Source organism: Bubalus bubalis, chromosome 23 (assembly GCF_019923935.1).
Source record: "Bubalus bubalis isolate 160015118507 breed Murrah chromosome 23, NDDB_SH_1, whole genome shotgun sequence".
NCBI lineage: Eukaryota > Metazoa > Chordata > Mammalia > Artiodactyla > Bovidae > Bubalus > Bubalus bubalis.
This window is the reverse complement of record NC_059179.1, coordinates 42,272,919-42,286,825: the sequence shown is the minus strand read 5'-3', so window position 1 is coordinate 42,286,825 and position 13,907 is coordinate 42,272,919. Positions and strand designations below refer to the sequence as shown.

The 13,907-nt window shown below is 49.8% G+C and overlaps 1 protein-coding gene across 2 annotated transcripts in view; it reads right to left on the bottom strand.

Annotated features, from left to right (window-relative positions):
- The window catches only part of HTRA1 (HtrA serine peptidase 1), a 58,153-nt gene that overhangs the window by 20,179 nt on the left and 24,067 nt on the right, over positions 1-13,907 (bottom strand). For both annotated transcript variants that reach the window (XM_044935477.2, XM_025274410.3), the window contains 2 exons: positions 7,716-7,815; positions 7,079-7,283 (listed from right to left, as the gene is read on the bottom strand). In XM_044935477.2, the coding sequence (XP_044791412.1) occupies positions 7,079-7,283; positions 7,716-7,815 (305 nt within the window). The remainder of the gene's footprint in view (positions 1-7,078; positions 7,284-7,715; positions 7,816-13,907) is intronic.

The window sequence follows — 13,907 nt, the reverse complement described above, 5'->3', positions numbered from 1 at the left end:
TAGGATTTAAAACTAGATAATAATTCAGAATTCACAAAATTTCTCTCTTATCAGTGTTACAGAGAAAGAGGTTAAAACTAAAGCCTCTCTGCTTAATCCAGCAAGACCAAAGCATCTTCTTCAGCAAGAAGCACAGTCCCCACAAGAGCAAATGAGATCAGCCTCTCTGCCCTTTCCCCTGTATTACTTCGGGCTTCACCTCACTTGGATCTAAAGAGCATATTTCAGTCCAAGCACATTTGGCTCCTCTAGAGCAAGGTGTTAATCATCTCACACTGGAGTTGGCAATTTTTTTCTGTGAAAGGTCAAAAAGTAATAACTGTTGGCTTCATGGACCAGGTGGCCTCCATCCCAACTACTCAACTCTGCTGCTGACCAGTAAGAGCAGCTGTAGACTCTACCAAAGCAAACGGGTATGGCTGTGTCTCAATAAAACTTTATTTGCAAAGGCAAATGGAGGGCCGGATTTGGACTGCAGGTCACAGCTGGCCAACCCGGAGTCCCAACACATTGCTACACACTAACAAAATTAGCGAATGGAACCAGTGCATGCTCTCCCCCTCAGTGAAGGGGATGTTCCCCATGGGACACCTACAAATTCAGTCCCAACAACCTGGGAACTGCTTTGCCAGAACCATAAATAATAGTCTTGGTTGAATTCCCTGAAGAGAAATCACCAAAGAGAAAAAAAAAAAAGCATTACCATATTAAGAGAAAAACATAGCCAAAGAATTTCCTTAACAATCAACTAAGTTCTTGAAATGGGGCCAGAAAACACACTAGGGCTCTGGTTTTTGATGGTTTGGGGAACTGAAATATTTTCACATTCCATGAGAAGCTGCAATCAGAACAACGAGGAGCCTCGTCCCCATGAGCCCCTGGGCGAAGGCCGACCCAGAGCAAAAATGCCGGCTTCCAATCCAGCGTCTGGATTGACGTCATCTAATGAAATATTGATCTGCATCCCCCTAAAAATGGTAAAAAATCAATACGGTAACAGGAGCCTCTTAACATCGAGAAGAGTCTGCGGCCTCTGTAGCCAATGCAATGCCAGCCTCTCAGTTCAGGGAGAAAAAAAGAGGAGAGACCACAGAACGCCCAGGACAGAGGGAGTGGAGAAAAGAATTCAAAATGGAAAAACACAGAAACAAAATACCAGGGTAGCTATGGTACTGGGAGCTCCTGGTTACTTTATGAGGAGAAGTAACAGGCTCCAGAAGATGGGGAGCCAGGCCAGCCCGGGCCCTGTGTTATCTGATTCACTCTTGGACAAGCTCGGGCGGCTGAGTCAGCGCCTTCTGACAATCAGGTTGTCTGAGGAGAACTGGCTGGAGGCGGGGGCGGGGACAGAGGGGGCATGAGTCACGCCTGCACCCGCCGCTCCCCGCCCTTGCCACCGTCCCCGGGTCACCTGGACCCTCCTCGCTCCGAGAAGTCGGGGCAGGTCTGCCACCAGCGGGCTAGGCTCTGAGAGACAGGCCTGGAGAGAGACCAGAGCTGCTCAGCAGCTCCTGAGACTCAGGGGTGAAGGGTCTGGGACCCTCACTCTCCCAGAACCATGTGGGTTCTACATTTCACAGTCGGGGGGTGTCAGATCTTCTGGCCCCAGCAGCCAGCTCAGCAGGAAAAGGACCCTCTGCCCACAGAGCAGCCCCCCAAGCCCAGAGGCGTCACCTTCAGCCACTTCAAACAGCAGTAGGTGGCATCTGGCCCAAAGATGGTGGCGGACGGTTGCAGGCCTGGCCTGGAGGTACAGGGAGAAAACCACTTCACAAGACAGGACAAGGCCACTTCCAAATATCCCCTGGGGGTGCTGGCGTCAGGGAGAGGTGCCCACAGGAAACCTCACTGCTCCCAGGGCTCTGAGTGACCAAGGACCACAGAGCCCCCAGGGCCCGGCAAGACCACACGTTGTCCCAACTCCAGGAATCAGACGAACACAGGCCTCGTGGAGTCTGGGGTGGAGTCGGAGGTGCTGCTCTGCAGCCCGCCTGCTGCGTGGTCACCTCCTCCTCTGAAAGTGGGGAGCAGCCACTGCAGGAGCCCCAGCGCCTTCCTGCCCCCCACCCCACCCCCGAAGCCCACAAGCAGCCAGCCTTGCCTCCTCTGAGCAGAGGACTCTGAATTCATCCTCTGCACACGGCTGTTGAGCCCCTACAACAAGACAAGTGACTGAGACAGCTGTGGGCCTCACACCCCAGCAGCAGAGAGAAACTGAAATCCACAAGTTAACACGACAACTGGGAGAGAAATAAGAACAGTGACCTGAGATCCCCTCTAGGGTTATGCATCCCCAGAGTGAGGAGGGGAGACAGGGACATGGACCCTCCCTGGGTGGGTGTCAGGGAAGGACTGTCGGGAACAGAATTTAACATGAGGCCTGAAGGACTAGGGGCTTCCCCAGGGGCTCAGTGGTAAAGAATCGGCCTGCAATGCAGGAGACACAGGTTTGATCCCTGGGTCTGGAAGATCCCTGGAGGAGGGCATGGCAACCCACTCCAGTATTCTTGCCTACAGAATCCCCATGGAGCCTGGCGGGCTACAGTCTGTGGGGTCGTGAAGAATTGTACGTGACTGCAGCAACTTAGCACGCACACACGCTGAAGGACCAGAAGGTCACCTAAGGAGGAGCTGGAAGGGGGACACCCCGGGGAACGCAAGACACGGGCCCCTAGAGAACAGCCCTGCTTTGTGGGAGGGAGGCGGTGGGGGTGTGGAGTAGTGGGGGCTTAGCAGAATGGGGGAGGTGTAGAGAGAAGAGTGCAGGAGGGGAAAACGGGACCCCCAACAGGCTGGGTACACGTTCAAATCTCTGGTTAAGTTGTTAAGATTTCTCCATAAGCACAGAGAGAGTGTGAAGGGCTTTATACAGGCAGGCAGGACCCAATCTGAAAGTTGCAGTCCTGGGAAGGGGTGGCGGGGCAGGGAGGGGTGGGGGTGGTTGGGGCAGGGGGCACAGATGCTTTTCCCCTTCCTGTTTCCTAATCAACACAGCTGGAAAAACAGCTGCAACAAAAGTTACTTTCTTACCTTCTTCAGTATATCCCCAGTACTTATTTCTGTCCTGCACTCTGACCTAAAGAAACCAAATATATTGCTCTCTCTCTTTTCCTGAACTACTCAGCAAAAAAAAGCTGCATGAACAAAACACAGCCTCTGGAGAAAAAATTTTTACGTGTTCTGCACACACGGCCAGCGTCATGTTCAACACATTTTGGAATCCGTTTTTATCTGAGGCTGAACTAGTTTGCCCTCAAAGCTGCTTTCTATTAAACTGTTTGCATGCACACTGTCCTTCCTTCCTGCAGCTGGCACCACCTCCCCGGCCCCGGGCAAATGCTGGCCCCCGTCCGTGGCCCCGAGGAAAGGGCAGTGGAAAGACATGTCTGGGCAGGCAGGCTGCCTTTGGAGGGGACACCCTCCTGCTCCAGCTTGGCGGGGGCAGGCGCCCTGCTCAGGGAGGTTCCCCCAAAAGGTTCTCCCCTGCTTAGACTCAGCAGGGGAAGTGAGTGCACACGAGCCCACTCAGCAGTGAGGAGCAAAAACGCTCTTTGGTCACAAGCCCAGAAATGTCTCTGGCAAGCTCAAGCCGAGGCGGGTTTACAGAAGATGTGAGGGGGCCTTGAAGAATGAAACAGAAAGTAGGCTAGCTGATCAGGCTCTGAAAAGGCAGGAGCTCAGACAGCCCAGGGGTCCCTGGCGGCAGGGGCCACACCAGCTTCCTCGTCATTTTCCTGTGGTTGACATCCAGTTACTGCTCCAAGCAAAGGATCTGCTTGGTCTGATGGATCCTGTGTCCCATGGCCCCAGGGCGGGGGGTTGGCAGGGGCGGGGGGGGGGGGTGGTGTGCCATGACTGGTGCCCCCACAAGACTGTCCAGGGGGGACAGAAATAGATCCAGAAGGAGATGCTGGCCTCTGTGCCCAGAAGACGTGGGCAGTGACCACAGGTGTCTATAGTAATTTCCATTCATTCACAGTGGCAGGAATAGCGCACTCAGGAAGGAGGGTCTCAGGGTTAGTGATGGAGAGCCTTTCACATGAAATCCTGGCTCTAGGGGAGGAGATGGGCCCAGATTATAAGGCACCAAGTTAACCACTGGGCTGGTGTATGTGGGGGGCAGTCAGCCCAGTTTCACTGGGTCATGAGCAAATGGCCCTGGGGAGACTGAGCCATGACCTCACATGGCAAGCATTCGGAATGAGTTCGATCCTCAAGTCCAAGTTTTGCTGGGTCTGTTCTGCCTCCTCTGAGATTCCCTGCTCTGTTTCTTGCTCCCGAGGTGACACAGTGCAGGGTAAGCTTACTGCCCCCACCCCCACCCCCAGCACTGCAGACACCTTTATAAAATCCTGCACTGGGGCACCTTAGTCTTCACTGAATTAAGGGGCTCCTCCCAAACTGAGCCTCATTACAAACCAGTCCCTGCCCCCCTCCCCTAAATAATCAATCTTCCAACTAAGGGAACAAAATGGAAAGAGCTGGAAGAGATGTTTTCACTCTCCCCACTTCCAACTACTATCAGCAAAAAAAAAAAAAAAAAAAAAAAAAAAGCAGTTTAGTCAGTGGAAACCAGTCTCCTGTGTGGGTGTCTGCAATTTAATATCCTTTCATTTCCGATTCCATTTTGCAAAGCCACATTAGTTCGACTTTAAATTTTCAAGCTCCTTTTTCTGGGACTAGAAACTCATCTCAAATAGCCTGCTGCTGGCAGGAAGGCTAGCCTCCCGGGAACAGCAAGAGCCAGGTTAGAAACACCCTGCAAAGCTGGTCCATCAAGATAATCCACATCCTGCCAGGACCTGCCAGGGATGACAGGAGAACCCGCTCTCCACCTCGGCTCAGAAGCTGAAAAGAATATCCCCCGGCCACAGCAGCTGCATGGGATGTGCCCACGTGTGCGAAACATGAAATTACTCTGCGGGAGCAGCTCACGCAGGGTCCAGACCAGCGCCCTGTCTCAGAGAGAGCCCGCACGGCTGGCTGCCTCCCCAGGGCCTGGGGGAGCTGAGTCCTGCGTGTGGCCACAGGATGTGCTATTCTGGCCAGCCTCCTTCCGGTGAGACTACCACATCCTGGACACCTTGCGAGCTGTATGATCCTACACCGGGGTGTGCCAGCCTCCCCGTGGGTTATTTAAAGCTGAGCCATCTCATCACACCAAAAGGTCAGGCTTCATCCCTCCCTCATGGTCACGGCTTGGGCACTTGGGGAGCCTGGCAGGCTTGCGTGTGTGTGCCCAGTCACTTCAGTCGTGGCCAACTCTTTGCGACCCTATGGACCGCAGCCGGCCAGGCGGCTCTGTTCATGGGACTCTCCAGACATGAATACTGGAGTGGGTTGCCATGCCCTCCTCTAAGGGGATCTTCCCGACCCAGGGATCCGAACCACGTCTCCTGCGGGAAGCCCCCTGGCCAGCTTAGGAGGCTATAATTTCACCACAGTATTAGCTATGTGGTCTCAGGGAGGTGACTTAAGCTCTCTGAATCCCTATTCCTTCCTATGTAAAATGGGAATGATAAAAGCCGTTGACAGAACAGGTCAAAGTTATAAACGAAGGCAGAGCCTAGTCCAGTTTTGGAGCTCATCAAGTAGAAGTTAGTACAACTATACTATGACCCATAAACACATTTTGAAAGATGAGTTGTTACAGAAATCCCATGGTAACCTAACAGAAATAGTATGCAATCGAGACCTCTCTAAAGGTCAGTTACCTACACTGGGCGCCGGGCCTGTTTCTGCTCTGATCAACAGCACAAACGAAAACAGCCCATGCTATTTCACCACAGTCTGACTTCACAGCCCAGATCAGGTAAAAGACATAGAGAGCCGGAAAAGAAGACCGCTCTCTGCCTCTCAGTTATGACCTCTTCCTAGTCCAGAAGCAAGATTCCAATCTATCCTGATTCCTCCTTCCAGATGAAGTCTAAAAAATGACAAAGTGTGGAGAAACAAGAAAACACAATCTCACTAGGTACCTGCCGCTTCGCAAAGCAAACCTCCGTTATCGACATACCAACAAGTGGGAACTGTTGATGGTCTAATAAAAACTGGACTTGATTTCAGCCAGGATTTTGGGCTTCCCAGGTGGCTCTAATAGTAAAGAACCCACCAGCCAAATGTAGGAGACGTAAGAGACACAGGTTCAATCCCTGGGTCGGGAAGATCCCCCGGAGGAGGACATGGCCACCCACTCCAGTATTCTTGCCTGGTGAATCCCATGGGCAGAGGAGCCTGGCAGGCTATGGTCCATAGGGTCGCATAAAGTTGGACACAACTGAAGCAACTTAGCACGCACACATGAAGACTTTGCTAAACAAATCAACAGAACAAAAATGACTACAAGGAGAATATTTCAACAGAAAGCAAGCCATTTCCCAAACTGAGCTCTTTACATCTCAATTAAAAAAAAAAAAAAATTCTGTGCTCAGATAGTTGTAGTTCAGAGCCACACTCTTGCAGGAGGGTCCTATGCACATCGGCATATGAAAAGCTTTGAGAAGCACTATGAGGACAAAATCTGTTAGCTTTGTTTTAATTCAAGGTTTCCAAAACTTCTTTGAGTGTGAAGTACTGTTTTAAAACACATCTAGTAACTTTGCAAAAGCCCAGTTTGGGAGACTTGGTTTGTTTTCAGAGTAGTTGTTTCCATGCTAATGATGGTTAACTTCAAAACCCAGTAAATTCTTTATACATGGTGAGTGCACAAAGGAACACAAATCTGTAGCAACAGTTGCCTGAGGGGTAGGAATGGAACGGAAACTCAGTTTTCACTGCTTACCTATTCATTTCTTTATAAGCCTACTGCTTTGATAAAAATTTAGAACACTATTATTAAAACTCTGATCTTATGGCCTGCTTATTCAAGAAGCTTCCATGAGATCCCACCCTTTCCCCACCCCAGGCCACACTCAGCATCTCCCAAATGCTCTCCTTTGATCCAGACCTAACTGGTTCCATCCCACTTGAGAAACTCATGAAATCAGGGAGTTCTGGTGTCTTTTGACCTCTCCGGATTTAGCCAAGCGTCAGCCAAGGCACCTGAGAACTTGGTCCTGCAGGTGGGGAACACACCTACCTGGTGGTCGATTTTGATAAGGGCAATGTCCGCCTTCTCGTCCACGTCTTTGATTTTGGCCTCGTAGGTGGCACCATTCTTAAGCTCGACTTTGACCCGATGCTTGTTGGTCACCACATGGGCGTTTGTCACAATCAGTCCATCTTCGGACACGATGAATCCAGACCCACTGGCCACCGGCACTTCCCTCTTAGAAAAAGGAAGCCTAGAACCAAAAAGAGTACCCGGTTAAAGCTGAAACATTTAAAATCGACCCTCTGACACATTGATGCATCAGTTCTATAACAGCAACACACACCTATTACTAGCAATTGTTACTGTGCCCAATGGCTTTATTAAACTCTAAAAAATAGAATGTTAGACTGACTTTTATTCGCATCCCAAAATTCCACTTAGAAAATGTTCTTAGGGAATCTCTTCAGAACCAGAGGCTCTTAAAACATCTTAGAACGGTCAAGAATGTAGATTTCAATGGGCAAACAGGAAAACATCCCAAGGGAGAAGGGCTTATCTTCTTGTAGGACTGTATTCAGTGACACTCTAAAGTGTCTCAGAAACAGCTCTGATGTTTTGCTTATGGCAGTAGTTTTGGTGGGCGCTTCGGAGACTGTGGAAAAAAAAGGAAGGCTCTCTTTACTTGCGAAACAGTTCGATGTGAACCACGGCAGGAGCTATCTTCTCCACGACATCGGCAATAAAGTTGTATTTATGGCGCAGACTGTTGGGATCTTCCTGACCTAAGAAGAGAAACAAAGGCAAGACACTTCAAGATCCTGTGCTCTGTGCTGTGGGTCAGAAGAACCAAAAAAGGGGGGTGAAGACAAGACCCCAGACCTGGGCTCAGAGACAAGGATCTTTCCAGCACTTGAGGAAATGCCCACTCAGATGCACGTGCGTATGTGCTAAGTCACTTGAGTCGTGTCTGACTCTTGGCGATCCCATGGACTGTAGCCCACCAGTCTCCTTTGGCCATGGGATTCTCCAGGCAAGAATACTGGAGTGGGTTGCCATGCCTTCCTTCAGGGGATCTTGCCAGCCCGGGGATCGAACCCATATCTCCCACGGCTCCTGCACTGCAGGTGGATTCATTACCACTGAGCCACCGGGGAAGCCCCAGATGAGACAGCAACACCCACCAAAGATGACCTGTTTGCTTGGCTTCCTTGGTCTCAACTGTTTCATCACGAAAATGTTGACCCAGAGGCATTAGCAGATACTTGGGCCTCCTTTATTATTCCAAACAGCAGGTGGCCCAAGGGTCACCTTGACATGGCACTGTCCACCAGTGTCCCTTCCCCGACTCCCCCAGAACCACACAGCAGCCCTTCTCAGCATACCACCGCCGTCGAGGGGAGGGGTTGAGGCTGTTTCTGATGAGATGCCCATCAGATGTTAGAGATTTAAGAGGCTACTATGAAAAAGCACTAAGGCAAAGGCACAGATAGTGTCTTCCCCTCTGTCTGTCCCCAAAGCAATTTTCCATTAATCTTTAATTAATCATTCACTCCTCCCACCCCAGCACATCCCAGGCCAAAAGATGCCTTGATTCTATTGGGGGGAAAAAAAGGGGAAAATCCAGTGACCAAAATTCTTTATGTAAACATATCCACTATAATTAGGGAATCCCCATACCGTGGGCATTTGCAAAGCCACTTTCAGACAAAGCTATCACATATCACACATAGGGTTTCGAGGAAGGCAAGAAGTTAGTTGCCACCAACCCAATGCATGCACCCATAGCACCTGACTCAGAAATGAGCTACTAGAGACTTGGGGTACCGAGCCCCCATTCTGCGGGTACCCAAGTGGCAGAGGCGGTCTGAGCCTCTTACTTTGACCCCAAACCTGTGCCACCTGGTGATACCCCTAGTCTCTCTGCTTGGATGGCAGAGGGGTTCCAGGTCAGTCTGCAGCCAAGAATCCTACACCCTGCCTTCCCCTTCTCTCTGCCTCAGCTGTGAGTCTAGCTCAGGGCTGCACCCAGCGCTCTGCCAGCCACACTGCCACCCAGCCTGGGGGGAAGGGACTCACAGGGAGATTCCAGAAACCTATAAAGAAATTTGACAGAGAAATCTAAAAAATTTTTAATGGGGCTGATTGTGTCTTTTCTTATTACATCTTGGTAGTAATTCATTTTTAGTGTATGCTATGAATGTATTGTGGAGAAGGCAATGGCACCCCATTCCAGTACTCTTGCCTGGAAAATCCCATGGATGGAGGAGCCTGATGGGCTGTAGTCCATGGGGTCGCTAAGAGTTGGACACGACTGAGCGACTTCACTTTCACTTTTCACTTTCATGGATTGGAGAAGGAAATGGCAACCCACTCCAGTGTTGACAGAGTCAGACAGGACTGAAGCGACTTAGCAGCATGAATGTATTGATCCATGATGGGTAGGAAATAACAAGGAAAGGAACCCTGATCCTTCACCACAGATGGTCTGAGAGGCCCTGGTCTGTCTCTCTCCCCATTCACACAGTGGGGTTCGCAAGAAGCCTGAAGTTTTAAAGGAAACCATTGGCCTGCAAAACTGCCACTCATGAACAAAGGGTCTGTGCGGCTCACCCCCAATGCACACACACACACACACACTAAAGCCCACACCTACACTTAAACATTCATGAATACATGCTCACACACACATATACACACACTCACTCTCATACTCATGAGCATACACACACACACACTCACATGTACACACATATACACACATATAAAGACATCCACACACACTCATGCACACACATATATACAAACCCCATCTGACTCTTATAGAAACACAGCTTCATATACACACACACTCTTACATTCGCACATAGGCCCAGTTACGTTCACATATAGCCACATACATGCACTCCTACACTACGTACACACACAGCGCCTCCATGCCTGGGCTACGGCCATTGCTCCAGGCTGTGAAACGTGTGACATTCTCAAGTCCTCTATGGCTCTTGGAACTGCATATCCACAGGCATCCCCAGTGGCCGTGCGGCCCCACCAGGGACCTCAGTTCCCAGCTCTATACCCCTGGGCACAGGGACATCTTGGGGACCAGCCTGCCTCTCCCAACTTTCCCTCCTGGAAGTGAGAGACCATCGAAAACCAAAGGGCCCCTCTCTGTTCCATCTCCTGGAATCTGCACTGCTTTATTTCAGGGCTGGAATCCACTCCCTTTCTGCACAGCTTGATTTTTCTAAGGTATAGGAAAGGCCTGCAAATACTAGGCAAGATTAACTAACTCAGCAAATTTACAGTAGCATCATTTTGTTATTTTGGTTTTCAGGACCCTTTCATATGATACTACCAGAAAACCTTCCCTCATGATCCCCTCAGAGAAGGCAATGGCACCCCACTCCAGTACTCTTGCCTGGAAAATCCCATGGACGGAGGAGCCTGGTAGGCTGCAGTCCATGCGGTCACTAAGAGTCAGACATGACTGAGCGACTTCACTTTCACTTTTCACTTTCATGCATTGGAGAAGGAAATGGCAACCCACTCCAGTGTTCTTGCCTGGAGAATCCTAGGGATGGGGGAACCTGGTGGGCTGCCATCTATGGGGTCGCACAGAGTCGGACATGACTGAAGCGACTTAGCAGCAGCAGCAGCATGATCCCCTTCCTGTGGAAGAGGAAAATTGCATATTGTTCCCATGTGCTTTAGAACTGTGGTGCTAGAGAAGACTCTTGACAGTCCCTTGGACTACAAGGAGATCAAACCAGTCCATCCTAAAGGAAATCAACCCTGAATATACACTGGAAGGGCTGATGCTGAAGCTCCAATACTTTGGCCACCTGATGTGAAAAGCTGACTTGTTGGAAAAGATCTGGATGCTGGGAAAGATAGCACGCAGGAGGAGAAGGGGTTGACAGAGGATGAGATGGTTGGATGCCATCACCGACTCAATCGACACGAGTTTGAGCAAGGTCCAGGAGATGGTGAAGGACAGGCAAGCTGCAGTCCATGGGGGTCACAAAGAGTCAGACACAAGTGACCAGCTGAACAGCAACAACCTTTAGAGAAACTGAGGCTCACAGACAATAAATGACTTCTACATAGACACTAAATTCCTTCATAGAGTGTATGAATCACCAAAAAAAAAAACCTGAGCAAAAATACAACATTTCCAGCCCCAAACATATCTGCTGTCCTCCCAGGATTCCAGGTAGTTGTGGTGATTTAACTGGTGTGTCTCTCCAAGTTCTCCAATGGGAGAAATAAATAAGGGGATAGAAACATTCCTCCCCGACTCAGAACCTGGCGAACATCACCCAGAGACAGCTGTAAACAAGTACCTCTGGGCTTCCTTGGACCTGCTCCCTGGGAAAAGCCAAGAGAAGGCTTAACTCCAACAAGACCAGCAACCCCAGGGAAGTGTGGAGATTCTGAGACCCTCACAAGAAGGACAGTTACTAGAGCCCTGCCACTAAAAATCATCCCCTCACTTCCTCTTTCTACTTCCCACAAAGGCCTGGGAGAATCTGCCCACATCAGGGATGAAAATGAGCATGGGTTTTTCCAGCTAAAATGAGAAGCAGTTGCTTTCTCACACACACTAGAGAAAGGGGCTCCAGGGTCTATCCACCTGGGACAGCAACATGGGAGAGCAGTGTCCAGAGCTAGCTTGGACACCAGAAGGCCCAAGTTCCAGCCACAGCCTACTGGGTGGTCTCCATTTCCCCGTCTGTAAAATGGGGCCAATTACCTCTAGAATGAGCTGTGAAGTCTATTTCCACTCCAACATTCTATGATCTAATCCCTCTCTCTCCCTCTCATTCCAACATGCTACAGCAAGAGAAAGAGATTGTGGAATCTGAGATTGGGCACAGTTCAGTTCAGTTCAGTCGCTCAGTCGTGTCTGACTCATTGCGACCCCATGAATTGCAGCACGCCAGTCCTCCCTGTCCATCACCAACTCCCAGAGTTTACCCAAACTCATGTCCATCGAGTTGGTGATGCCATCCAGCCATCTCATCCTCTGTCGTCCCCTTCTCCTCCTGCCCCAGTCCCTCCCAGCATCAGGGTCTTTTCCAATGAGTCAACTCTTCACATGAGCTGGCCAAAGTACTGGAGTTTCAGCTTCAGCATCACAAGACTTGCCTAATTCTGCAGATGAGTAAACAGAACAGAGGGGCTGTGGGAACACAGACCACACGGAGAAGCCCAAGGGACAAGCCTTAATTGTGCAGCTTAGATGAAAAAGCAATGAGTTACCTCTATTATCATTGGTAGATCCGTGTCATTGGGAGAAATAAATAGAGCAGAAACAACTGAACCAAAGCAGGATCAACCAGTAGTCCAAAGATGGGCAAAACGTCAAACCAAAGAAGTGTTTGCCTTCTCCAAACACAATTTTCGAATGAGGAATAAAAGGGTCACTAAGAGCAGCTAGACTCAGTGTTAGAGTCCGGTTCCATTTATAAGTTGTCCATCAAACTAGAGGAAGCTGCTGCTGCTGCCTCATGGTCTTTAGAAACCCTGATTGGCCCCATCTGCTGTGATTTCAACTGTGAGTCAACCATCTTCCTCCCAGAGGGGTCAGCTTGGGTGGATAATTCCAGAGATGGACCTGTCTCTGCCATGACCCACTCTGAGTGATGGAGATAGACAGAGAGCTGGGGCATCCAAGCCACTCAGCATGGGGAGGATGGGCCACAGCGCTGGCTCTGGCCTCAGAAGGATCAGATGAGACATCTGGTCCTCGCTGTGTGACCTTAAGTGGAAGACTCCTCCAAGTCTTATCTGGTGGTCTAGTTGCTAAGTTGTGTCTTCACTCTGACTCTTGTGACCTCATGGGCTGGTATAGCCCACCAGAGACCTCTGTCCATGGGATTTTTCAGGCAAGAATACTGGAGTGGGGTGCCATTTCCTTCTCCAGGGGATCTTTCTGACCTGAACCCTGGTCTCCTGCATTGCAGGAGGATTCTTTACCAACTGAGCTACCACCAAAGCCCATCTACTTCCGTGTGTGTGTGTGTGTGATTTTTTAACAATTTTTTTTTATATAGACCACTTTTCAAAAGTCTTTATTGAATTTACAATATTGCTTCTATTTTATGTTTTGGGTTTTTTTTTTTTTTTTGGCCCCAAAGCATGTGAGATCTTAGCTCCCCAATCAAGGACTGACTGGCACCCCATGCATTGGGAAGTAAAGTCTTAACCACTTGACCATAAGGAAGTCTCCTACTTCCATGTGTTTTTGTCACTGACTTTATGAGCTACTGTGTATGATAAAGTGCTTGGCCAAGTTATGGCACAGCTTAAAAGTTAAAAAAAAAAAAGAACTGGCAGAGGTGCTCAGTAGGCAGCTCCAGACAGGGTTGAGCACCAATTACCTCTGTAGCACAGCAGAAAAGTAAAGGGAGAGGTGAATATGTCCAGAGAACCCCTCTCCCAACCTCGGCAAATTTGTGTATGTCTTGGAGACTCCTCCTAACAGGAGGAGTGCAGAGGCAGAGAGCAAAGGGAAACGGTGTGGTAAGCCAGTTTTTCTGGCTTTGATGTGCACCTCCATTCCCCAGCTTGCAAGAGCACCCCATAGCCACTGCAGAGCTAGATGAGAGCTGGGTCAGCAGAATAGCCTCGCCTGAACCGAAGCCCAGTTGCACTCTCAGATTCCCATGGAGCAACCAAGCTGCCCCAGAAGACAAATATAACTCCCTCTGCTAAGTGAGGGCCTTGTTTAATTAGGCCAGAACTGACATGGCAGAAGGTAATGAGCTTGGGAAATCTCAAGCAGAGTCAAGGCCTGGAACTTCTAGCTGCTCCCTTATCACAGAAAGCTAGAATTGGCTGGCATTCAGTAATGGCCGGCCATTTATAGAAAGCT